This window comes from Schistocerca nitens, chromosome 9 (assembly GCF_023898315.1).
Source record: "Schistocerca nitens isolate TAMUIC-IGC-003100 chromosome 9, iqSchNite1.1, whole genome shotgun sequence".
NCBI classification, from domain to species: domain Eukaryota; kingdom Metazoa; phylum Arthropoda; class Insecta; order Orthoptera; family Acrididae; genus Schistocerca; species Schistocerca nitens.
This window is the reverse complement of record NC_064622.1, coordinates 275,269,044-275,296,903: the sequence shown is the minus strand read 5'-3', so window position 1 is coordinate 275,296,903 and position 27,860 is coordinate 275,269,044. Positions and strand designations below refer to the sequence as shown.

Below are 27,860 nucleotides of genomic sequence, written 5' to 3'. Positions count from 1 at the left end.
GTGGCTGGGTGGGTGTGAGTGAGAGCTTTAGTTTGTCAAAGGATTTCTTCCAGATGCTAGTAAAGTTTTTATTCTGTTTTGTGCTTGCCTTTCAGCTATTTGAAAAAAAAAGAAAAGATATGAATATTCAAAATACTTACACATTGGAGATATACTTGGCCCAGCCAGGTATAAATTCAGGTTCACGGAAGAACCACAACAACACAATGGCAACAAACAGAAACAACACAGAGCCTTCGTGATATGTCATAGGACCTAGTTCACTGTATGACTGATGGATAACTTGACGGACAGCCTTAGCATGTTCTTCTCCTTTCTTCTTTCCGTTATCTGTTTGTTTTCTGCAACAACAAATATGACAGAAAATCTAGAATGAAATGTATGATACTTTGATTGTTTTAGAGCAGTAATACATTAACTGAACTACTTAAAATTCATGATTGGAGATCATACACATGATATTTCTCCTTTTTCTTCACACACAAACACAACAAAGAACTAACACAGTACACCAGGATCAACATAAATTTTCCATTTCCACACTCTAATAAAAATATTTTCCACTGTAATATTTAAACTCACCTGAACAACCCCATGTAGAGGACATTAAGCCACATCCATGCGGCAGTGACAGACAGAAGCATTAATGGAACACAGAAAATCATCCAGCTTGCAAAATTTATGCCTTCAGCTTCTGGAAAAAGGCTGTAACACACCACAATATTGTTGAAGTTCTTTACTGTGGAGTAAACAAACATTAAAATCAGTTTGAAATGAGAAGACATTTTTGAAATGTCAATTACAAGACCACTTGAAGTTAAGGCTGCAGATGATTATTTCTTTTAGCTAAAAATGACTAACCAGTGATGACTTTACACATTGAATTAAATGAAAAGAGAGAAAATATCCTGTATCATTGACAGGAACTCACCTATGGAAAATGCCCTTGAAGGTAAGATTTGTTCCAGTTCCTGTAAGAGTTCCTGTACCTCCAAGGTTAGAGGCATAGGCAATGCCAAGGAAGTAGCAGATGGTTTCCTTATCTGGGCGCTTCAGTTTACTGTTGAAAAACAAACTTTTCAAATGATTTGTTTTTTTTTTTTTATGCTAAGTCACCAAGACAAAAACATGGCTAATACATGTTATACACAATGACTACTTTTATGGTATTCTAAATGAAAATAAACAAACAAAGTTTCTGAGACAGAGAAGTCTTGCAAGTATTTAGTAGCTTGGTACATAATATACTCAATGTAATATAATAAATGCTTCAAATAATATGATAACATTAGTATCATCATTTTGTTCTCTCTCTCTCTCTCTCTCTCTCTCTCTCTCTCTCTCTCTCTCCCCCCCTCCCTCCCTTCTCCTCCTCCTCCTCATAATCCCACTGCCCACTGCCCCTCCCCTGACTCCATATTTATTTAAAAAAAATTTTTTAACTTGGTGTCTCACATGTAGCTTGCATGTAATATTGGATATACACATCAATTCTTTTTTTAAATCAGAGATGAACAAAGCCTCATCCACATCAGTATGAACATCTGTAGAAATTTATTAAAGAAGGGGCAAGATAATAAAATGGCAATTTTCTTATATAGCTGACTCATGAGCTTGAGACTGTGCCATGCCCCAAGAACTACATTTGACAGAAAGTTGACTCCTAAATGAGTGATAGTTATCGGCTGAGTACATTAAGGTAAAATACCTAAACAGTTATCAAATTTCAGTAATATGTGCAAAGTGCATTCTTTTATATTATCCTTATGGATACACTGCCATCCTTTTGATTTAAATAGCAGAAAACAGCACTTTCATATGATGTAATACAGGCTGTCCAGTGAGCTAGGAAATAAAACCACAAAATATTCAGCAGATTGATTTGTGTTCACATAATAATTATGTCAGACTGACATTGGAGACAATATTAAAAATATACTGGTTTATATAAAAATATATACATAAAAAATTGATTGTTAATATTCCTTTAAGCGAAGAAGCTGGAAATAAACTTTAAAAATCCCTTATTCAACTTTGATGCTAAAGCACTTTGTTTGCTTACAAAACATCACAGCCGCTTATGTCAATGTATTTATTGCCTCACTTTCATGCCTCTACTTTTCAATGTTGATTGGTATAACTAAAGTTGGACAAAATGTGTTTTGAAAGTTATATGTTTTCAGGTTCTTTTATTAAAGTGTATCCTAGGGCCAGATATGACTGGATCAAGATGGGCTACCTCCCAAAATCACTCTGACATTGATCCAGATTTCAAGATATAAACAGGTAGTCCTCATCTTTCAGGTTTGACACATTATTCTACAGTGATGACAACTGGACTGCATAATTCATAACTCAATGACTGCATGTTGTGCTGTGTTGCACTGATAATAGCTGAACTGCAGAATTCATATCTCAGTGACTACATGTTGTGCTATGTTGCACCACACAGAATTGAAAAAGTCCAAATTCCTGGAGAAGACATCTTTGAAATAAAAATTTTAAATGTTTTCTCTTTTCTAGTGCATAACATGGTATTTTTCCCACTGGTGCATTTGGTTGCACATATGATGTACAGATGTACACGCCAACAGTATAGCCTGACAATGATCTCCAGAGTACACTGCAGTAGCTCTGTCATGTAAAACAGAATGCTGATTCAGCAAGCCATCACGGGCCTACTTTGTCCACAGACAGGCAGTACACTACTGTTGTCATTATGTTCTGCAGCTGGAGGAGAGCTGTCCTTGTGGGAACTGGAGAATGCCAGGCATGTATGCTGCAGCCATACATATGTTTGCTGGGGATTGACAACAGACACAGAGCTCCAGGATGATGGACAGCTGTTGTGACTCGCCGATCATTCAAAGCGCTGCCGCGCAATTACGCACATCCTCAACGTGCGGCGCTGTCTGCCAGCCATGCAGCAGCTGCGCCACCTAAGCGGCCAGCCGAGCAGCGGCCGCTAGACTGGGACTCAGTGCTCATTCGAATGCTAACATGTACACATGTCTTGCTTGTCAACTTACTCTGTGACTTATATGTGTTGTGTCATTCTGAAATATATTTGTTAAACTTGATGTTATAGCAATTGGATCCCATCCTCGTCGCCAATTGCTATAACGTCAAGTTTAACAAATATATTTCAGAACGACACAACACATATAAGTCACAGAGTAAGTTGACAAGCAAGACATGTGTACACATTAGCATTCGAATGAGCACTAAGTTCCAGTCCAGTGGCCGCTGCTCGGCTGGCTGCTTAGGTGGCGCAGCTGCTGCATGGCTGGCAGACAGCGCCGCACGTAGAGGACGCGTGTAATTGTGCGGTGGCGCTTTGAATGATCAGCGAGTCACAACAACAGCCCCTTCTCTGCTTAGTAAGGACTGTGTCAGAAAGGGGCAAAGAGAAGATTGTAAATTCGATGTTGGCAATGTTCTGTAAGGGTTTGCATCTATCTCGACTACAGGACAGCAGCGAAACTGTTGCAGTACTTATTAATGTTAAATTTATGCCTTAGTAAAATTGCAGACAACCAGTGATCAAAATCCAAGAAAATTCTGCAATAAATAAAAGTCCTATACCCCAGATTCCAGGAGGTGACAAGGTACAGTTGTTATGTTAACTGAGAAATAAGATTAGCAAGTGATTGCCCATGAAATGTGTATATTCAGTAATGTTTAAGTGATTTGGGATGGCAAAGAAGTTGTAGTAGCTATTTCCACCTGCTTGTAAAATCATACATAAATGACATGCTGACTTTAATTAGGGAATTTTCATCTAATTAGGGAACAGCACTTTTACTTTAGTAAGTGCAAAGTAATTTAAAATGTGTACATATTACTATACCAGAATAACTAATCAATTATAATGAAATCATGATCCATGTTATTTAAGAAGCACTGATTAATAGTGTGAAGTTATCAGTCCAGTCCAAACACTTCTTTGGGCATGTTGCATCCATAAATCCTAAACAGGTGTTGTACACAGACTAGACCAAATACTCTCCAAGGAGCATTCATTGTTCATGTGACAAGGTCTCAATAACCAACCTTCTATACTCCATCTCAATAATCAGATTAATATGTACTTGGTGGAAATACTCGTATGATATTTGAATGCTGCAACCCCTGACCATGGATATTGAGTGCACACGAAGTTATAGAAACAGATTCTTTGAAATGTTGGCCAAGTTCTGAGTAATCATGCCACCTCAACTCCACTCAATATTCTGAAAAACCAGACACAGAGGGTTTATTTTCACACATTATAACTAATCAATGAGAATATCTTAACATGTGTTATGTATACTATCATTACATATGAAACGTGAAGAGCTATGAGATATTTAGCGAGTAATGGAATGTATATCAGACAGACAGATAAGAGACCATAGGAGAGGGAGTATTCATTGCAGTTGACAAAAATATTGTCTCTATTGATGTCAAAGTAGAGTGCGACAGTGAAGTCACTTATAACAGGCTAGGTGAAACTAAGTTAATTGTTGGATGTTTTTACTGGTGACCTGACTTTGCTGTGACAGTTCTAGAGTCATTCAAAGAAAATCTACAGTCAGTAGCAAGTAAATACCCAGATCATGCTATACTAGTTGGAGGTGACTTTAACCTACCAAGAATAGACTGAGATGTCTATTGATTCATTACGGGGAGGGGGTGAGGTACAGACGCATATGGACAGTCATATGAAATACATTTAAACATGTTTTCTGAAAACTATCTTCAGCAGCTAGCTTGGCAGCCCACACAAAATGGAAATGTCTTAGACCTTGTAGCTACAAATAGGCCAGATCTTATCGACAAAGTCAGTACAGAAATGGGGATTAGTGGTCATGATGTCATTACAGAAACTATGGTTGCACAAGTTTTAATTCAGTCAAGAAGGCTAGGAGAGTGTTTCTGCTAGATAGAGAAGATAAGCAGTTGTTCATCTCATTTGGAGAGCGACTTGACATCACTTAGTTCCAGTATGATGGATGTAGAGGAATTATGGGCAAAGTTGAAGCAAATTGTAAATTGTGGTCTGGAGAGTTACGATTAGTAAGTGGATAAAGGATGGAAAAGATGCACAATGATTTAATAACAAAATATGGAGAACGCTGAGGAATCAGAGGCTGTTGCACTCTTGGTTAAAAAGAGAATGCACAAATGATGATAAGTAAAGGTTAGTAGAGATTCATGCATCTGTGAAAAGATCTATGTGTGAAGTATACAACAACTACCACCATCAACTAGCTCTAAATGTGGAAAAATGTGAGTTAATGCAGATGAGTAGGAAAAACAAACCTGTAATGTTCAGATACAGCATTAGTAGTGTCCTGCTTGACACAGTTATATCCTTCAAATATCTTGGTGTAATGTTGCAAAGCGATATGACATGGAGTGAACATATGAAGATTGGGGTAGGAAAGGTGAATGGTTGACTCAGGTTGTTGGGAGGATTCTAGGAAAGTGTGGTTTATCTGTTAAGGGGACTGCATGTAGGACACTGGTGTGACCTATCCTTTAATACTGCTTGAGGCTTTCAGATTTATGCCAGGTCAGATTGAAGGAGGACATCAAAGCAATTTGGAGATGGGCTGCTAGGTTTTTTACCAGTTGGTTTGAACAACACATAAGTATTATGGAGATGCTTCAGGGAATCAAATGGGAATGCCTGGAGGGAAGGCGGCCTTATTTTTGGGAAACAATACTGAAAAAATTTAGAGTACCAGCATTTGAGGCTGAGTGCTGAATGATTCTACTGCCACCTACATACACTGCACATAAGGACCATGAGGATAAGATTTGAGATATTAGGGCTCATAGAAAGGCATATAGACAGTTGTCTTTCCATTGCTCTATTTGCAAGTAGAGCAGGGAAGGAAATGACTAGCAATGGTACAGGGTACCCTCTACCGCACACCATACGGTGGCTTGTTGAGTATCTATGTAGGTGCAGATAGAGATGTCTGACATTGCTGACCTCAATATATGCCCCAGTAACCTGCCTTAATAGAAAGTCAGAGATATTTTTCATTTTCTTCGTCTACCTTTGACCAACTAAGGTCAATTCATAAAACTCTTCTTAACATACTGCAAGCTAGCTTCCTTCATTTTAATAACAAATGTCAATCATGGTAGAAAAAATGAAGAAAAATCATAGCATAGTATTCTGCTGATACCACAGTCATTGTTAATGAAATGGACAAATAACTATTATCACTTCACAAAGATGCTGTGTTTCGAATCAGGTTTTTGCATTAGATTGATAATCACTTCCACAAACTGCCTTCAGCCCATAAATACTTACAAATAAACATTATGCAGAAACAGAAGTAAATCTATGATATTTACAGTTATGTTAGAAAGATACTGTGTTTGTTTTCTGCATTATTACTACACTAAAACTGATACCATTCAACATTTAATGTACTTATAAGTTATTGTGTTCATTATTATGCTGAATTTGAACTCACTCAAGATCACTCTTCAGCACAGTTGACTTTCGGCGAGTTTCAGGATCATATACCCCGCTGGCTTCCTCTGAATCTGCAATGGCTGGAACCTGAGAAGTTCGTCTTGCCTCTACATCTTCATGCTGCAAAAACACATTTCAAAATTTAATGGAGTTATTTCTCTGAACTCAGAAGCTTAATTAATTTATCAAAGCACCCAGAATCAGTGAATGTATCAGACAAACAAATTTAAGATACTTTGAGAAAAAAAAGGGCACCTGGCTGTATTCTATTTTTCGAATGTAATGGTATTCCTGGAGACAAAAACATCTTCTGTCCAAGTACTACAAAAGATTTAGCAAACAGTGTTCATGTGAAATGCAGTTCTTTTTTTCAGAGATGATTGTGTGGATAAAAAAAATAAAAAAAAAGTATTTTCTGAAAAGAGCTCAACTCAGTACCACACTTTTGGTTAATTGCTATGTACATGAACTTAAGGAGCAACTTTTAAATATGCTATTGGTTCAAATGGTTTTTAATTGAAGGAACACAGTATATTTTCCTGAACTGTAACACTCAACATGAATGGATATAAATTTGGATTCCCCTTGCTACGTGTGTCAGGACAACATTCATTCTCACTACACATACATAAATGATCGATTAGAATGTGTGCACAGCACACTCAGATTTCTTTGTAATGATCATTTTCTGTATCTGACAGCACAAACATTATGATAGTCGTTTATTCATTGTGTTCTGTAGGCACATCAGAAGGAGAACCTGCAAGGATGTGGAACAAGTCAAGGTATACATTAAAATATACAAGAAAATCACAAAAACTCAATTTGTACACTATATTAACTGTAAACTATTACTGGTAAACTGCTCAGTGTTATTCATGATTATGACAGCTAAATTTAATGAAGTAAATTAAGAAGAATACTGCTACTCTGAGGAAAAAACTGTTCAGTTATACTAAATAGCTGCTGCTCATCATTTACATGCAGTTTAAAATTTACTTGGCTACTTCGCTGTTTTCAAAGAAAATAGTTACTTACACCTTTAAACACTGACTTCTGTACTTTCTACTTTTACTAACTGTCATGCTGCTTTACAATGAACAATGCTACTTGCTAACTTTTCACCCATGAATCTAGATATCCATCCAATTAGCAGAAAGATTGGTTGATGAAGCACTTTTCAATTTTATTTTTAACTGATAGGTTTTTCCAATTTCCTGCTTTACATTAGATGGGAACCTGTTGCATACCTTTGCAGCAGAATACATAACTTCGCTATGAACCCTAGACAAGGAGCTGAAGTCTATATGATCACTGTTTTTGTTCCATGTATTGTGTGCATCACAGTTCAGCTGAAACTGATTTTTTTATCAGCAGAAAATCATTCTTGTGAAACACAACTAGCTCTTTATTCTCATGAAGTAATTAGTGCTATCACAGGGGATCCAAATTGATTCTATATCTACAAATTTCCAGATGGCTTTTGACACCAAGCAACTTATAATTAAAGTGTGTGCCCCTGGAGTACTGTCTCAGTTGTGCAACTTGATTTATGATTTCCTGTCAGAAAGGTCACAGTTCATAATAACTGATGAAAAGTCATCAGGTAAAGCAGCAGTAAATTCTGGCATTCCCTGACAGAGTGTTAAATGCTCTCTGTTGTTCCAAATCTACAGAAATGATTTAGCAGACAACCTGAGCAGCCCTCTCAGATTGTTTGCAGGTGATGCTGTCATTTCCCATCTTGTAAAGTCATCAGATGAACAAACTGAAATGCAACATGATTTAGACAAGATACCTGTATGGGGTAGAAGGTAGCAATTGACTCTCAATAAAGAAATGCTTGAAGTCACCCACATGAGTTCTAAAAGGAAACTGCTAAATTTCAGTCACATGATAAATCTCACAAATCCAAAGGCTTTAAACTCAACTAAATACTTAGGGATTGCAATTACAAATAATTTAAATTGGTGTGAATCTTCAGTTTCTTTCAGCGTATTTGTTGATTGAACAGTCCATAGGTGTTCTGCAGCTTCATAGTGCCATAGTCGATCACACACCATCAGGAGCTCAGTTCATCAGTGCACCCAATGATGGCAACATGTCTGATCACCGAAATATTGTGCCCGTTGGACACTATGAACTGGCAGTACACCCATGGACTGTCTGATCAACTTAAATTGGAACAGGTACATAGATAATGTGGGGAAAGCAAACCAAAGAGTGTGATTTATTGGCAGAACACTTAGAAAATGTAACAGGTCTACTAAAGAGGCTGCTTACACTATACTTGTGTGCCCTCTTCTGGAGTACTGCTGTGTGGTGTGGGATCCACATCAGACAGGATATACAGAAGACATCAAAAAGTTCAAAGAAGGGCAACACATTTTGTATCATCATGAAATAAAGGAGAGAGTGCCATGGATACGAAACACAAATTGGGGGTGGCACTCATTAAAACAAAGCCATTTTTTCACTGTGGTGGGACCTTTTCATGCAATTTCAGTCACCAATTTTCTCCTCAGAATGTGAAAATATTTTGTTAGTACCCACCTACATAGGGAGTAATGATCATCATAATAAAATAAGAGAAATCAGAGCTTCTGTAATGGAAAGATTTTAAAAGTTCATCTTTCCTGCATACTGTTTGAGAATGGAATTGCAGAGAAGTAGCTTAAAGATGGTTGTTAAGCCCTCAACTACACACTTAATTGCAAATTGCAAAGTAATCACGTAGATGTAGATCTAGATGTATCAACAAAATTCATTACAGAGTAAATACATTGGGAAATGATTGTAAGAATTTCATGATCTTTAAAAATGCTTCTTCAAGATGTTTTGTTCTGTCCTTTGAACAATATTCTTACTGCTTGCTTGTGCTTAATGAACACAGTATTTACTATAGGTATGTTGCCACAGAAGATAATACCTTAAGATAACAAGGAGGTAAAATACGCAAAGGAAACAAATGTTTGTCATTTGGTTAGCACAGTGAGAGATAAGACTTCATTACTTTATCTATGTGTTGCCTCCATTTTAACCTTTTATCCACCTGAACCCCATGGAATTTTACTTTAAGTGTATCAAGTAGTGTTTGAACGTTACTGGCTACTTCTGCTGCTATGGGACATTCCTTGTCTGAAATCACAAAATATGAGCCTTGAGATAAGACTTTATAGTTGGTTTTGAAGCACTGGTAGGCCTATTCATATTAAATTGGCACAACAGTGAAAGAAGAGTGATAAATTTCCAAGCAGAAACTTTCCTCTGAGATACAAGGTTTAATACCTTAAGAGTTGACTGTTACAAGATATGAGGTTTTCATACCTTGCTACAGAAGAGCTAAGCATATCTGTGTTGAGATATCAGGTTTTTCATCTTATTTGAGATATATTTCTTAATGTGTAGAAATATGAACTCAAAACTACCAGTTTTTGAATAATGGCATCCTGCTGTCTTAACGATGATATCTGATTTTCCCACAATGTGACCTGCACGGCAATATCTGTAGCATCACTGCTTGTAGCTCAGTATATCAGTGGTTAAGCAATGTGAGCTGATATGTGTTTTGAAAGGTTTTACAGAATGCACGATGGCCATAACACCATAAGCTCTCATAAACCCACTAGAGAGAGTACTGATACCAAACTCCTCCCAACTAGATAATGCTCAATCTCATGGTTTGTATTCTCTATAGAAAAACTGGGAACACTTATTTCCCAGCCTACACAACTGCAGACAGTACATGCATATATGAGGCTTTGGTCACTTGGCAACTGCTCTGTTAATTTCAATAATCGATAAGTACCAATGAAATGTGAACTGGATCAAAGCAGGTTGATTACCAGTACCTTGGACACACCAAACACCATATTTCCTATCTGCCACAAGATATAGCATCACTTACTTCATCTCATCTCAACACTACAAAATATTAGTATTGTGGCAGTGGTTGTGCGTACTGTTCTGAAACATTATCATTTATTTCCATCAATGTCAGTTACAAGTAACTTCAATTTCATGCTAGGCTATTCACTGTTTTATGGTTCAGCAGTTATTATGGACATCAGTGTACTAATGTCTGTCTCTCTTTAGCCCTCATATAAGGAAATAGCAAATATAGTGTTCAGAATACCGGACAAGTACAAGTAGGACTCATACTCTAAGGGTTCCTTACAAACTTGTTTATGTATATAGATAATAATAACAATTTTGTGTGGCTCAGTGGCCCAGTGCAAGTCTTTCTATTGGGCACCATTTCGGGACTTGCACCAAGGGACTGTAGACCTTTGTATGTGACATACATTTCAACTTGATATGTCTACCTGTTCCTTGGCAAGAGGGATCTTAACAGCCAGGCAGACAGACAGACGGACTGACAGATGACAGATGGATGGACAACAAAGTGATCCTATGAAGGTTCCATTTCTACCGGCAGAGGTATGGAACCCTAAAAATGATGTATACCTAGTTAGACACTCACACTGGTACTGCGTTCTCCATCATGTATTATTATATACCTAAAAATAAATTGGCAGCTCTTTAAAATACAAAGACTTCACATTAAATCTTTATCCTATGACATCTACTTTTTTTACATTTTACTTCGAGCACTAGAAAGTCTGCTTCTGAAAGATACAATGAGTCTATATTTAATAATACATAATACTGGTTGCAGCCATGATAAGCAGTCAAGGTAGGCAGTTAATTCACCTATGAGTACAACCAAAACAGTTTAAGAACTAAAAAAAAAAAAAAAAGGAACTATGAATAATTTGTTTCTGGATCTCTCTAGTACAGACTCATGTGGTTACTTGACTTACAGCTTTCAGTTCCTCCAAAACTGCTTGAACAATTGGTGTCATCATTGCTGTAGTGGCTGTGTTTGAGATCCACATGGATAGGACCATGGTGGTCAGCATGAAGCCAAGTGTTAACCTGAACAGATATCATCATGCCGTAGCTCAAAAGTGTAACAAAGTGTTTGTGTAAGTAGCATTGTACTTAAATAAATCTGATTAGGTAACATGATAAAGTCAAAAAACACTATGTAGGATTGTGAGACCTTCATCATTTGTACTACAGACAGATGAATGCAGCAAAATAGCAACATTTCTAAATAATGTGTAATTTCAGATTTATTCTTAGGTAGTGTGTTTATGTCAAGTCAGAAGATCTGATGCATAATACAACCACTGTCTTAGAACTAGGTAAGGCTTTATACATAGCTAACATGTGAGATGGGCAATATGTTGTCAACAATTATGCTTTCTTAGAATGGAAAGTCACTGCTACAGAATGACTTGTGCGTTGTCACCCTGTTCTTTCCCTGCACAACCTGCTGGAAAATCTACGCATATTTAGTGAGTACATTTTGAATATTATGAATAGTATTAAAGTGAAGATCTGCAACATAAGTACAAGGTACTTTTTTTGGATAGTAGGCTCCTTCAAGCATTTTGATAGTAATCTTTTAAATGCTCTACTGACATTACAGACATCTATAAAAGGTGTTTTATAGACTTATAGATGCAGTAAGCCACCAAATAAATAAATTATGATCATACAGTTCAATTGTTCTGCTTTTTATTTTTTGAAAATGGATGGTGTAGAGACACAAGAGTTGCAATACAATATATCATGGTTGGAGTACTTATCAGCATCATTCATTGACAATTTATAAAGTGGTAGCCCCATCATGTAAAAATATGATTTTCAGGACAAAAGTATAAATAACTGACAACATGAAACATTCTTTTGATTGGTACTAAATTTGTAGATGAGATCAAGATGATTATCAAGTAAATATTAACTAATTATTTTTATAAGGGAATTTTAACCCTGTTGAGGAACAAAGTCAGAAATGCCTAAAACAATAACAATGGACTCACCTGCGTGGGCTTGTTCCGATAATGAGGATGGTCTTCAGAGCTATCCTTTTGTGAAGATTACAGTGTTCCATTGCAATGGCAACAATGAGACCACCTGTCAACAGAAGAGTCAAGTAGATAAAGTCACAGAATATTTATTCTACAGAAATATTTATATCTACATAATTTAAGATGGCATAAGGCAAATTAGGAATAATACCACTGTTTACTATAGTGTGCACTATAGCTTGTCACTTCCCCACAAGGAGTACTGGACTGGTTGAATGTGATTCTAATCTTGCACACAGCCTCTCACTGGATATACAGTGCAGAAAAGAAATAGATATGTAAATGTATTTTGCATTTCTACAAAAGCAAAAGTGACACATAGAGATGATGTTCTGTATAACTGAAACTGGAATATTATTGTTACAAATTACAAAATACTACTTCATAATGCTGCCATGAACAGTTGCTCATATAGCTTGATGTATAGCACGCTAGCTTGCAAGACAGAGAGGTAGGTCAGACCTGGACCAAATCCATGTAATGGATTAATGACAACTGGTCTGGTACATCAGGCAACCAGAGTGCTTGTTTTTTTAGACAGTTTGCCATGCTGGAATGGTTCCCAATATGATACACAAACAATGAAAATATGATAACACACAGTTAAGATGGTTCTCTCAAGGCAAACATCAGACCTCTTAAATATTTAAATATAGATTTGGATGAATCTTGTGTGTATTGTAGAGGGATCTGTTCTCAGTACTTGGCTAGCAGCTTTGCATGCCTGGACATTGATGTATGTGTGTATATTCAATTTCATCATGCAAAATCTCATTAAATAGTACATGTTGTGCAGAATTATTCAAAAATAATCATTTTTACCAAAGTAACTTCATTAAAAAATCGATCATTACAGGAAAATTTCTTCATATGTGTATTCAGTTTGTGGTTTGCAGTTAAAACTCCAAATATTTGGATAATGTTTGCTTGCTATGTTTCCTAGACATGACCTCACTTCTCATTGACCCCTCTCCCTCATGGACCATTACAAAATACCAGGTCCTGTAAGCTGCCAGCTGATATCTGTCACCAGCATCAGTTATTCACAACACGTCACCAGTTCCCACCAGCGTAGTTCATGACTTCAGTGCCTGTTCCACCACAACATGCCATCTGGATTCTCCCCCCTGACACCAGTTTCTCAGAACTACACATGTGGGAACTGGCTTTGCAACATGTCCTTGGTTCTCACCACCCATTCTGTCTTAATTTCTGTTAATTTATAAATGGAAAATCTCATATAAAGATGTGAAACAAATACTAACAAAGAGATAGAGGGGCTGGCCAGTACTTACCTCAGCTCAGAACAGCCGATAGATGACACAAAACAGAACAGAAAAATTACATTCATCAGGGAGGAGAGAGGGGAAAAAAGGGAAGAAGGGAAAGTGGATTTAGTTACTCACAACCATGCCTCCATCCTTGCTACCCTCCCTGTTTACCTTTTCCTGTTGCTTCATAACCTGGGTTGTGAGTAACTAAATCCACTTTCCCTTCTTCCCTTTTTCCCCCTCTGTCCTCCCTGATGAAGGAACAAAGTTCCGAAAGCCAGGAATGTAAATTTTCTGTTCTGTTTTGTGTCCTCTATCGGCTGTACTGAGGTGAGGTAAGTACTGGCCAGCCCCTCTATCTCTTTGTTAGTATTTGTTTCTGTTAATTTCTTCAGTCTCACCATTTATTTTCAGTAACTATTCCTTTCTTCACTTCCTTTTAGTCTTCAGTATCTTATTTTCTCTCTTGTCAATTCTCCTCACCCCTCCCCCCACCACACATGTCTACCACATATAATGCTCTTACCTTTCTGCTCTTATTAACATTTGTACTATGTTTTGTCAGTAATCTCTGTCTTACTTATTACCCTGTCTTCCACCTTTAAGCTCTCAAATTGACAAATCTCATGGAATGCCCTAACACTCAGCCTTCCATCCTCATCCTGTCCAGTAAGTCTGCCCTGACCCAGAATAACTCTTCTCATTTCCTAAAGGAGTCACTGGCTCCAAAAGCTTGCACAGTTCCTTAACTCTTTCTTTTTCTTTTTTGTTTTCTTCTGCTTCTGCTTGGTGAGTGGATTTTTTTTTTATCTATCCAATTATATCACCTGTATATTTGCTTTGAGATTGAAATGGGTACTAAACAGACTTCATACTACAGGAATCCAAGGATAACAAAATGTGACTCATATAGGAAAGACCTTAACTCACATTTATCTGAAGTCAGAAACTCAATATGGTATCTAGAAGATCTTGAGAAAATGGAAGATGAACTGACGTCTGCCATTACGCCTTGTACTCAGAAAACTGTCCTATTACCAAGTGATTCCTTCGTGAAACAACAGCCTGGAATTGCAAAGAAAGCAGGTAAGAAGACTGTTTAATGCCACAAAAAGCAAAGGACAAAGGACAAAAAATATTGGGAGGCCCTTGCCAAACACAACGTTGTGCTTATGCAAGTGAAACTACCATCCTGGAAGATATTCTGTGAGGTGGTAGAAAGTACAGCTACATGTGACAGACTTTGTAAAATCGTCAATAGAACACCAACCAACCCAGCAGGCACTCTAAGGTGTGCAAGGACAGCACATGAAATGCCGGATATGCTCCTCAAGATTCCCTTCCCTCGATGCACTCTGGCAGACAATACAGACCAAGATTCGGTCCCTGAGAGGCACTGGCTTACAGATAATGTAACGGAGAACTGTGAATCTGCCAGAGAATGTGTTGATTAAAAAAAAATACAGTGGATGGTGGGAACACTTCAATTGTTCATGTCACCAGGTCCTGATGGAATCTTTACAGATCTACTGAAACAAACCGGAGAGAGACTGATTACAGTCCTATGCAGGTAGCAGCTGGAGTCATTCCTAATGCTCAGAGAACAGTGAAGGTTGTTTCCATTCTGAAGACAGGGAAAACTGATCATACCAAGGCTAAGGATATGAGACCAATCAACCTGCCCTACTTTCTCCTAAAGCCATTAGAAAATCTGCTTAATGTGCATGTTAGTGAAGGGAAGTTAACTGAGGTTACTCTGCATGTAACCCAACATGCATATCAACCAGGCAAATCAAGAAAAAGCACTTCACCAACTTGTTGGGAAGGTGAAAAAGGACTACACTTGCAGGAAATTGCTCTCTGCTTCTGCCTGGATATTGAATGGGCTTTTAGCAATATAGTCTTTGAATCCATGGTTAAAGCTGCAGAAGAGCAAGGCATTAACACCCTATATGTAAGTGGATTAATACCATGCTCAGTAACCGATAGAAGCAATCATGTTGAATGAGAAAATAGTGATGAAACCACCAGAGGATGCCTACAAGAAGGCATTCTGTCACCACTACTGTGGAACCTAGTGGGGGCTGAATTCCTCAGACAATTAAATATTGATGGTCATATCCACCAAGGTTACACAGATGATTTAGTCATAATAATATTTGGCAAATTTACTAGCATCATTAGAATAATGGCACAGTGTACATTGAACATTGTGCAAAACTGGTGCAGGAAACAGAATCTAAGAGTCAGTCCCAATAAAACTGTTGCAGTATGTTCATGAGGATACATATCCAGGACACATACTGAAATCTCAAGGTCTTTGATAAAACTCTACCAGTATGGGGGATAGTGAAGTATCTTGAAGTAATCTTGGATGCAAAACTATCTTGGACCCCACACATAAATAATGTACGTTCCAAAGTGAATGATGTGTTTATGTGCACTAGAAGGGCCTGTGGTAAAATGGGGTGTAAGTCCCAGGAGCATGTACTGGATGTATACTGCTATAATGATACCTATGACTCGTTTTGGGGCTACAGCATGCTGGAATTAAGTACAACAGAACATGGCTGGTTAGATGCAGAGACTGCTTAGCCATAACAGGTTGGATTAGCAGCACAGCCACTGCTGGGATGAGGTCTATTTTGGACATGCTCCCATGACACCTTTGGGTTACAATGGAAGCAGCAGCAGGGACATACAGGTCAAAGGCTGGAAATAATTACAAACTTAAAGAAAAGGCAGACCCCCCATCAATATAGTAAAAGTGGTGAATATAGGAGTGCCCAGGGAAAATCCAGGTGACTATACAACAACTTCTGCTCTTTCAATAAACCTTTCAAGGTAATAATTAGAAACAGGCAGCAGTGGAAGAATGAACCTTGATACCACTCAGGAGACATAGTCGTTTACTGACAGATCAAAAAAGCAGACGAAGGTGCTGCAGCCTGGGTGTACGGGGTACAGCCTAGACTAGAGAGAGCAGCCTCTCTAGGGAAGCTTGCTACACATTCCAGGAGGAAACATCTGCTATCTGTAAGCAGAGGAGAATTTCAACGAGTGCTACACGGATTGTGCCATCTACATTCATTAAGACAGCCTAGCAGCTCTCAAATCTCTATCAGCCCCTGCAATGAGATCAAAGATCATTGCAGAGTGCCATGAAGCCCTTGTAAGACTAGTGGAGAACAACAATGTAACCCTGCTGTCGGTCCCTGGTCACCAAGGAATCAGTGGCAATGAACAAGCTGATAGACTGGCCAGGACAGGTGCAATACCTCCATCTGTTAGACTGGAACCTAACCTAACTATCACTAGACTAATGGTAACAACAACATTATGTAGCTAGATTAAGAGGCATACAAAGAATATTTGATTAATAAAAGGACCGCACCGACTTATCATCACCAATTTCGTCCAAATATATGATATATCCAGTTCGTAGCTAAAAATGAATGTGACAGAAGTAGGAGCTCCAGACAGCCAATAGTTTAGAAAAAAGTAGCATTTTTGGTGGGATCAGGTGGGGAATGAACCATTTTGATAGTGTAGTTTCCAGGCAGAGGTTGGCACAGTGGAAAGTGTGAACGGTGAGTCAAAAGTTGTGAGATTGAGAGAAAATTACTGCTTCCCCTGTCTTTGTGCTGAATATTACCCCAACATGTGTAAATCATCAACTGTGAAATAATAAAAATACATAATTTTAAATACAATGTTCTCCTGTTTGTCTTAGAATTCCTTCCTCGAAATTTATTTACAAACTTAAATTGTCTCTTGCTGTTCCTCTTCATGCTCTTTATGAAAATGTTAATAAGTACAATAATATAGCATTATCTCAGTTCATTTGCAATGTAAGCAGTGTAAAAGTAGAAAATGTTTCTGTGCAGGGACTCGATCCCAACACCTTGGGATTACTGCTCAGTAGTTCAGTCACTCCATCAACTGCTCTCTTTGAAGTGGGCTAACATAAAAGGCTCATGCCTTGCCCACATCACAGCAAAAATGGTGTTTTTTTTCGAAACATTTGGCCATCCAGAGCTACCAGATTTCTGGGCAAGCCCTACATCTACAATAAATTTGGACAAATTCAGTGTTGACGAGTAGGTATGGTCCACTTGTAATATGCAAATACAGAAACATGACAAGCTAATGATGTTGAACCCGTGTTTCAAGAGAAGTTCTGTAATCCTGGGCTTGAACAGGAGACAGATTAAACTAATGGAAGGACTGATGACTGGCCATGGGAACTTTAAGGACTGCCTATACATGACACGTGCAACATCTTGTGTCATTCTGCACGACTGGTCAGAGGCCAGCAGTAGCTAGACAATGTAATTATTTTCCCACACTTAGGCTGCTGTTAGCTCCACAATACAAATGGCTGCATTTGGAGTGGTGACTTGACCAGGACATGCAGTCTGCTGATGAGTGACATTGTATTGTGGTCAGTGATGAATCCTGGATCAACACTACTGCAGATGATGATGACTGGTGATAGTAATGGTGACCTGGGTAGAAGTCTCATTCTTCCAGTGTTTTGGAGAGGCACAGGAATGTTTCTCCTGGCATCATGATGTAAGGAACAATTTGGTATGGTTGAATGTCACGGCTAGTTGTGATTGAGGTAATTCTGATGCAACAATAGTACATCACAGACACTGTACATCCTGATGAAATGCGACAATATTATAATGCCATTTTTCAACAGGGCATGTGTCTCTGTGAACTGTCTGCATGATGTTGAGGTACTCCTATGGTCAGCAAGATCCCCACATCTGACCCTGATAGAACATGTGAGACCAGCTCAAACAACAACTCTGTTTTAGTGGCAGCATCCAGGATATCAGGGACAGTTACAATAGTTGTGGCCCAGATTACTTAAGGAGAAGACACAACAGTTTTATGACATCCTTCCCAACAAAATCAGTGCATACAGGGTGTGATCAGAAAGTAATGGGAATTTCTATTTTTTGTAATGAATCTTTATTTATTCATCAACATAAATTTGCTCTCCTACAAAGTAATCCCCCTCACATAGGATACGCTTGTGCCAGTGCTTTTTCCACACTTGGAAGCACTTCTGAAACTTACTTTTTGTTGTTGTGTTTAGCTCCTTCAGTGATTTTGTTTTTATCTCATAAATGGTGGGAAAACGATGTCCTTTCATGGTTCTCTTCAGCCTCAGGAATAGAAAGAAGTTGCAGAGTGCCACGTCCAGTGAATACAGTGACTGAGGCAACATAATGGTTTTGTTTTTTGCAAAAAAAACATGAACAAGCATTTAGGTGTGAGTGGCAGCGTGATCATGGTGCAATTTCCACAAATGGTTTTGCCACAGTTCTGATACTTTGCTTTGGATTGCTTTATGCAAACAACACATAACTTGAAGGTAGTATTTCTTATTGACTGTACAACTGTAATCCAGCAACTCCTGATGCTCTATTGCATTGTAATGGAGGAAAAAAGTGAGAAGAACCTTCACATTTGATCAAACTATCTGGATTTTTTTAGGTCTTGCCTCTTCAGGCAGTTTCCATTGGGACAATTGGGTCTTGCTTTCAACGTCATACACATGTTTTGTCATGTTGTATAATCTTGTTTACAAGTTCTGGGTCATTGTCAACTTCATTCAGTAATTCTTGAGTGACGCCTATGAAATGTCATTTTTGGTTGAAATCCAAAAATTTCAGAGCGAACGTTGCTGCTACACGTTTCTTGACCAAAACATCTGAAAAAACTACTTGGAATGAGCCAAAGTATATGTCAAAATAATCAGCAAACTCTCTGATGGTGATTCGGCAATTTTCCAGAACCAACTTTTTACTTCTTCTACATCGCTGTCAGTAACTTACATGTTAGTGTGTCTAGGGTTGTCATTATCTTCAGCAACATCTCGACACTCTTTGTAAGATTTACACCACTTGTAAACTCTTGTCTTACCCATAGTAGATTCACCAAATCCCACAGTCAACATTTCAAATGCAGTGCTGCACTTTATTACATTTTTTAAAGCAACATTTAATGCAAATTCTTTGATCCATCTTTTCCGAAAGAAAAAACTCGCCTAGTGCTTGAAAGCATGTAGAACCTTTTTGGCTCTCGATAGTAAACTAAATATTCAAAACAGCTGAAGAAGCAAACATACAACTGGAACATGTGTACCAACAAGACAAAAAAATATTTTGAAAATCAGATGTATAAAGCCCATGAAATTAAAAAATTCCCATTACTTTTTGGTCACACCTCATACATTCAGACCAGGTGGGGTGTAACATCATATTGATAAGTGAACTCATACTGCCAAGTTCTTTGTAAATTTGACTCAGTTTTGTAGTAATTGAAGTAACACGACATATCTTTTCAACCTACAAAATTTCACTTCATTTCCTCCTTCCCTTCGTGATACTTCACGGTTTTGTCAGTGAGGTACTTAGTGCTGCTAAAAGACACACACAAAAGTATATGAAACTATTATAGCATTCAGAACTATTAGTTCATTATTTGAGGGGAATAGGAGGGATATGTTGGGGAAGGTTAAAAAAGACAGAGTAGTTCACTCTTACCCAGGATGAGAGGGACTTACCTGTTGTGTGCATAGCAGGGCAAGATCGTTGTGTCCCCTCACCCTCACGAGAGGTGAGATCCTCTCATCCTGGGTAAGAGTGAACTACCGTGCCTTTTTCAACTTTCTCCAACCTATTCCTCCCTCCTCTCCAAATAATGAACTGGAAGATCTGAAGGCCATGATTGTATCATGCACTTTTATGTGTGTTTATCAGCAATACTAAATATTTTGCCTCCTGAAAGTAAGTACTGTTCAGCAATCAGTTTCATAATTTTATAGTTTTATCAAGTGAATTTTGCTTTTGATACAATCAAAATGGAATCAACAAATCCATAAAAAATAAATAAGAAGGAATGAAAGAAGAAAAATTGCATGCTTTGCACTTGTGTCTTAAAAGACACAGAGGCAGTTAAAAAAAAAAGAACAATAAGCATATCCTCTTAAGTTGCCAACTAAAATTTGTGTTGAGGCCTTCCAATGACTATGGAATTTGTACAATCACATGTCAACATAGTTGATCTTTACAGCATTTGTGGATACTATTAAAAGCTCTCTTAATATTACCTGCAACCATTGCAACCATACGATATTATGTAGAGAGTACAGTAATAAAATTAGAAAGATTAATGACTGTACAGCATTTTAAAGTAATCATTCTTGCCACATGTTATCTGTGAGCAAATGGGATAAGGTTTAGATACAACTGGTATGAGGTGCACTACACAAAGCACACCATGTTGTCTAATGGAATTTGGATGTAGCCATAAATACAAAGGGTAGGATGATTATAAATTATTTGATGATTTAATAAAAGTATATTATCACCAACACTGATGCATAATCTTACCACAATATAAAAGAGGGAAGTGAGAAATTATGATACTGCCACTGAATTGCATAGTTATCTAGAGAAGCATGTATACATTTTTCTTATTGGAGAATATGGTGTCATTACTAACTGTAGCTGTGTGCTTCCATAAACACAAAGAGAGAATGTTCTTGTGTTTCTACTTGGCATTCAGATATTATGCCTTCAGATATCTCAATAAAAATGTTGTATAAATACATTTGCAGCAGAAAATGCATTTGTGGTAAAGGGGAAAGATGCACTGGAAGTCAGTTTCAAGTCAACTAAGTGTATGAAAGTTTCCCACAGAGTCCTCAGAAATCAGTGACGACTGTCATCCAGCAGTGGTTAAGACACTACAGTGTGACTGAGGTGGATCCCATACAAACTTTGAATGATCCTATATGGAGGCAGACATTTTGTGAAATGTATTTGAGTTCAGAGCATCTGCCTCTGCAGCTGAGTGGTCAGTGCATCTGATTGCCATGCCAAGGACCCAGGACCAATTCCTAATATGGCAGAGATTTTTCCTTGGGGGTATGAATAGAATATGGTCCAGCCAGTCATTGAGGAGCTGCTTGAATGAGAAGTAGTGACTGCAAGGCCTGGAAAATCGACAACAGCCAGGACAACAGCCCTTCCACATCTGAATGACAGTGTAGCACTTAAGCATCCAGCATCATATGGTCCTCTGGGCCTGCTTGTGGAGTGTTTTTTGTTTTTGTTTTGTTTTTTTTTTTTTTTTTACATTAGGAAAACAGAAAATGTTTCAGTTTTCATTTAAAGTCTTTCTTCAGAGCTAATTTAATTGTAGATTTGCTGTGGTATAGTTTGAGATATGAATGACAGTTGCCTTTAGAAGAGTCAAGAAAAGCAATCAGAAACACAAGCAACTACTCAGCTGTATATGCGTACTTACCTACAAACATCATGTTGGTTTCTTTCAGGTACTGAATGCAGACATCATTGGAACTGAGTATGCCCAGCATTGGATACAAGACGACAGGCAACAGTGAAGTTATGGGCAGTGGGAGAACTTCTGTCATCCAGTAGACGGCCATCACAAGTACAACAAAGCCACATCGTGACTCCTGCAAGTGAGAAATTACTGCCTTCAGTTACATCCTTGGTGGGCCATTTGAAAATTTAAAAATATTTTCTGCTGAATTCAGTTTCTGTCTTGCAGACAGGCAACAACACTGTAATTATTTCTTCCTTGCTCTTTCTGCTACACTATACAAGAGCTCTTAGGTAGTAGTGCTTATTCAGTTACTCATCTGTAAATAATTAGCATGTGATAAAATGTAAACTGAGAATAAATGGATGTGATTTATACAAATTATATGACTGAAATCGCAATTTTTACTGTGCATATTGTCTAAATACTTATATTTTATATTTGTTGATCTAATACTATTATACAGCATAGACTGTACAGATAATACTGGACAGATTAGAAGGGCATAACCTAACAAGTTTTTGCCGAAAATGACTTCATAGTGAAGCAGTGAATGGAAATGCGAATAGTATGTTTGTTAGTTTCATGTTCCATGGATCATTTGCTTGATGAACTTTAATGATGTGGAATGAGTTATTTTACATTTGCTTTGCAAATTAATTTTTAAATGTGGCTACATGCTGAACATTTATAAGTTTTACTATAATTATGTCCGCCCCCGGTAGCTGAGTGGTCAGCGTGACAGACTGTCAAACCAAAGGGCCCGGGTTCGATTCCCGGCTGGGTCCGAGATTTTCTCCGCTCTGGGACTGGGTGTTGTGTTGTCCTAATCATCATCATTTCATCCCCATCAACGAGCAGGTCGCCAAAGTGGCGTCAAATCGAAAGACCTGCACCAGGCGAACGGTCTACCCGACGGGAGGCCCTAGCCACACGACATTTCATTTCACTATAATTATAATAATAATAATTATTATTAAATATCCAGATGTCACTAATTGCTATCGTGATTTCCCTAAATCACTCCAGGCAAATGCCGGGATGGTTCCTCTGAAAGGGCACGGCCGACTTCCTTCCCCATCCTTCCCTAATCCGATGAGACCGATCACCACGCTGTCTGGTCTCCTTCCCCAAAAACAACCAACTAATTGCTATCCACCAACTTTTATACGTTACAGTAATAGAAATTCTTCTACAGAATAGAAGGAGTTGTCAAGGAAAATCTTTTTCAGTTTGTTTTCAAATTTTACCTTCCTGTCTGTCAGATGTTTTATATCACTGGGTAAGTTATCAAAAAATTTAGTCAGAATATGGTGCACCCCTTTTTCTGTTATGAAAACTTGAATGTGGAGTAATGAATGTTGGTCTATGCCTGCATAACTGTTTATTTTGAATAAACTAACACATAATACTCGTACCATAGCACACAGAGATTCTTTGGCAAGGTGCATACATATTTATCCCATTTCAAGTCCTGCTGAACCCATAGATCCCAGAAGTTTGGAACACATTTTCCATAATTGAGTTCTTCAGCCTTTCTTTGTAAACAGTTCTGATCATATGGATGAAATAATTCATTAAATTTGAAACATACAGCTGGCTTATTTTCTGCTTGCACATTTACTGCTACCTATTTTGCTTCTGTTTAACCACTCTGAAAGTTTTGACATAGAATTCTGCAGTTGTCTTTACAGTTTCTACACTCGAAAACTGGTAGTCTCATTGTTTCTGTGTACTGTTCCCCAAATGGCAATTTTGAAAACTTCACCAACAAATTGGAAAGCTGTCTTGTTTGGGACTACAGAGAAAGTGCTTGGTGATCACAGTGCAGTAATCATGAAGCTATGGACAAACTCAGTGAGTAGGCTACTCAACAAATTCCCAGCTGGCATCCAAATTACGTCTTCAGAAGAAGGGTTATTACAAACAAAAATTTAGATCATTTGAAAACTGCGGGGTCTTCTGCAGACCAGCATCAAATGCGTGAAGAACTGGCACCAAATAATACATTCAGTTCCATGTTCCAGATTCTTAAAGCCAGATCTGATGAAAATTTTCCACTAAAACCCACGAGACATCCAATTTCCAAATCAAAATACACACAGAAAACTGTCAAATGAAAGAGCTGGTGTACCTCTAAATCAGCTAAAATAAAATGCATGGTTCAACAACTAAATGATAAAGTCAAATCCACCGATGGTACTGGCATCAAGGAAATACTATATTGCAAATAACGTACAGGGTAAAAGGAAGTACAGAAAAGAAGTAAAGAAAGCAAAGAAGGAAATCAGTGCTAGGTTTATTGAATAAGCTAACAATCCTTGCAAAGCAACATGGGATCCGTTTAATGAACATAGGCAAATGTCCACCTCTTGCTCTAATTCTTGCAGTCCAGATGAATTTAATGACTATTTTATAAGCATAGTAAAAAGCACAGCAGGTGAAATTCCTGACTTCAAAACAGATCCTGTAGTTGCTATGAAATTTGGAAATAAATTCAGCATGGTAAAGTGGACGAGTGTGTATCCAAAAGACATAATAAAAATAGTAAAAGACAACGAATACTCAGGGACCCCTGCTACTTACGGCATGTCCTGAACTGTATTGACAACTATAGGTTGCATAATAGCTCAACCACTGTCAGCAGTAATAAATAAATGCCTCCATGCCAGTGAATTTCCAGACTTCCTGAAAGTAGCACACACAGTACCAGTTTACAAAATAGGTAAACTACGTCAAGCTACAGACCTATATCTATCCTATAACACCAGTGCTAGCCAAGGTGCTGGAAGACATAATGAAAGATCAGCAGACAAAACATTGTATCAGTTCAAGGAGCAGAATCAGATGAAATAAAGTTAATACATGGCAAGCTACAGGGATCCGTAATAGGGCCCTTGCTGTTTTTTAATTATATAGTATCCAATGGGCATAACTTGCAGTTTGCAGATGACACAACTCCATTCTCAAAAGTGGAGAATGATACTAGAGCACTGGGTGACACAGCAGCTGTTAAGCTTCTGGCCTTTTTCATTCATACCAAGTTAACCTATAAACTAAACATGTAGGCCTATGTTCCAAAATCTCACAGGTCGTGTAGTTCTTGAGGAAAATAAAAAGTTTTATACCACAGCAGTACCATACCTATTAACAGTATTCCACAGTCACATCAGCTATGGGCTGTTACTGCAGGGCCATTCTGCAGGCTGCGAGAATGTGCTTTTGATGCCAACGAAAGCAACAAGGATCATTACCTTAAGCAAAAAAATCTGACCATTCCAAACTATTTTTTTCCAGATTAGGAGTTCCATCTGTTTTCAGTCACTATATTTTCAACTGCCTTGTTCACACAGAAATAAATCATGAGACCCCAGGGCTCAAATTTGGGCCCTTTCCTTTTCCTAGTGTACATAAATGATATAGAGCAACCTTTCAACTCTCAATTGGTAACCTATGTAGACGATACCTCACTATTATTTCTTGGTAAACAAAATGATGAATTAACGTTGGTAGCAACTGAGGGACTACATCAAATAACTACTTATTTCCAAGATCAAGGTTTGAAAGTTAATATCAGTAAATCTCAGTTATTGTCATTTAAACTTACAAACTCACACCAAACCTCTATCAGTAACATAGGTGGAATTGAAGTAGTGGACACAGAAGGCTGCAGATTTCTAGGTATTCATCTAGATGAAAATCTAAGATGGGTAAACCATATCAAATTTTTATGCAATAAAATCAGCAGTTCATTACATCTAATCAGCCAGTTATCAAAAGTAGTTCCACGTCAGACATTAAAAACAATTTATTATGGAACCATTTTTGCACAGATTAATTACGGGATAGAGATATGGGGTTGTGCTGCTGACATACATATGAACAGAATATTAACCCTACAGAAAAAAGCAATCAGAATTATCCATGGATTAGGATATAGAGATTCATGCAGGGAAATCTTTGTTCATCATAAATACCTCACAGTCTACTCACTGTATCTTTACAAATTCATTATATTTTTTGTGACACATCAAAACAAAGCAACCTTACCTTTAAAGGTAAGTCTTTCCGCTCCCGGGATTGGAATGACTCCTTACCCTCTCCCTTAAAACCCACATCCTTTTGTCTTTCCCTCTCCTTCCCTCTTTCCTGATGAGGCAACAGTTTGTTGCGAAAGCTTGAATTTTGTGTGTTTGTGTGTGTTAGTTTGTGTGTCTATCGACCTGCCAGCGCTTCGTTTGGTAAGTCACATCATCTTTGTTTTTAGATATATTTTTCCTTCGTGTAATGTTTGCACATTTTTGTGTAAAATCTGAATATTTGTAATAGGTACGATGTAACACCTAATATTGTGCCTTATTAGGTACAATGGTACATTTGTATCATGTATATGTAATCACATACGTATATATGACTGTACTAAACGTGTAAAAAAATGCTATGACGTTTGCAAAAGACACCAGTTGGTGTCTCCATGCAAAAAAAAAAAGCAACCTTTGTACATACAGTAAAGAAAAATACTTCTGTGGTGACAGAACAGTGTCTAACTGGGCTGCAACTCAGTGCCAATGAAAACAGCAGCAACTCTGATATTTTACCACATGATAGTCTTAACATTATAATCTACTTCTTATACGCCTGTATATGTTTTACAGTACTCTCTTTAATATCATAGTTTAAATTGCAGTTATCTCTCCAGCTATTGCTGGTGAATGACGAACTGGTAGTAAAAGGTAATTAAAAAAATGTAATAGAATAGATTTTTGGAGGATCACATGTTGAATTAGATCATTTACAAAATAAGTAACTTATACAGCAGGTTATACAAAACATAAACAATGTTTATTCAGATTTCGATAAACATGAGCAATTCTCTAATTTTGACTTTTTTTTGCTTCGATTAGTCCAATGCAAAGGGGGCACCCTAATGACAAATCCTGGTACCGGCAATTTGTTTCCCCTAGCCTGAGCGATTTTACATATTACGATGACATCTCAAAGGCGAAACAAAAATGCCTTATTGACAGCTGGGCGACGTCAGCGTCAATTGTTTAGCGGTAGTTTCTAGGGATGATTTCATTTCAAGTTTGGCTGCAAGTGCAACTTCACTACAAAATTCTGTAGCAAAATACGTACCGGCATAACTTATAAATATCAGCGCTTGGCACATCTGTTGTTCACTTAGACAATACATTATATATGATTGTTTAGAAATACCTATAATTGTTGTTGCAGTCCCGAAAGATAGCAGTCAAATTTCCGTTTTCTAATATCGTAGACAATATATGGCGCCAATTATGAACTGAAGGATAGTGGAGGCGCGATTATTAGCTAATTTTGAAGTTCGTTTCCTATGTGCCAAGTTCATTTTATATGGTGCAACCTAATCATAATTGATCTCTTTCTCAGTTCGATACCTGCCACTGAAGGAAGTACCATTGTGGCTGTCCCAGGTCTGTGAAACGATACTTCGTGCTTATTTTACAGTGCTTCATTCTTGACCGAACCATAATGCCTCATTACGTGAATCATTTCTGGTAAGTAAAACATGCAAAAAATTCCAAACACGCTTATAGAAATGGATATTTTTAGCCTATGACATAGGTACACATTGAACAGATTGTAACAGTTACAGTATTTTCTTTGTGAAATGTCACGTATTTAGAGTTCTTGTAACTGTAACGGAAATATATTAATGACAACGGCATCTATCCGTCAGATGATTTAACCAGTTTTTCTTCCGTGGTATAGTCTATCACATTCGGATGCACTGAACGGATTGTAGCAGTTTATAGTACCTTC

General features: G+C 37.7%; 1 protein-coding gene across 1 annotated transcript in view; it reads right to left on the bottom strand.

The window, feature by feature from the left end:
• LOC126203305 (protein I'm not dead yet-like) overlaps positions 1-27,860 on the bottom strand; it is a 241,984-nt gene that overhangs the window by 37,599 nt on the left and 176,525 nt on the right. The window contains exons 2-8 of the mRNA XM_049937566.1: positions 22,020-22,191; positions 12,370-12,463; positions 11,302-11,416; positions 6,477-6,598; positions 932-1,060; positions 583-705; positions 141-341 (exon numbers count right to left, since the gene is read on the bottom strand). Of these exons, the coding sequence (XP_049793523.1) occupies positions 141-341; positions 583-705; positions 932-1,060; positions 6,477-6,598; positions 11,302-11,416; positions 12,370-12,463; positions 22,020-22,191 (956 nt within the window). The remainder of the gene's footprint in view (positions 1-140; positions 342-582; positions 706-931; positions 1,061-6,476; positions 6,599-11,301; positions 11,417-12,369; positions 12,464-22,019; positions 22,192-27,860) is intronic.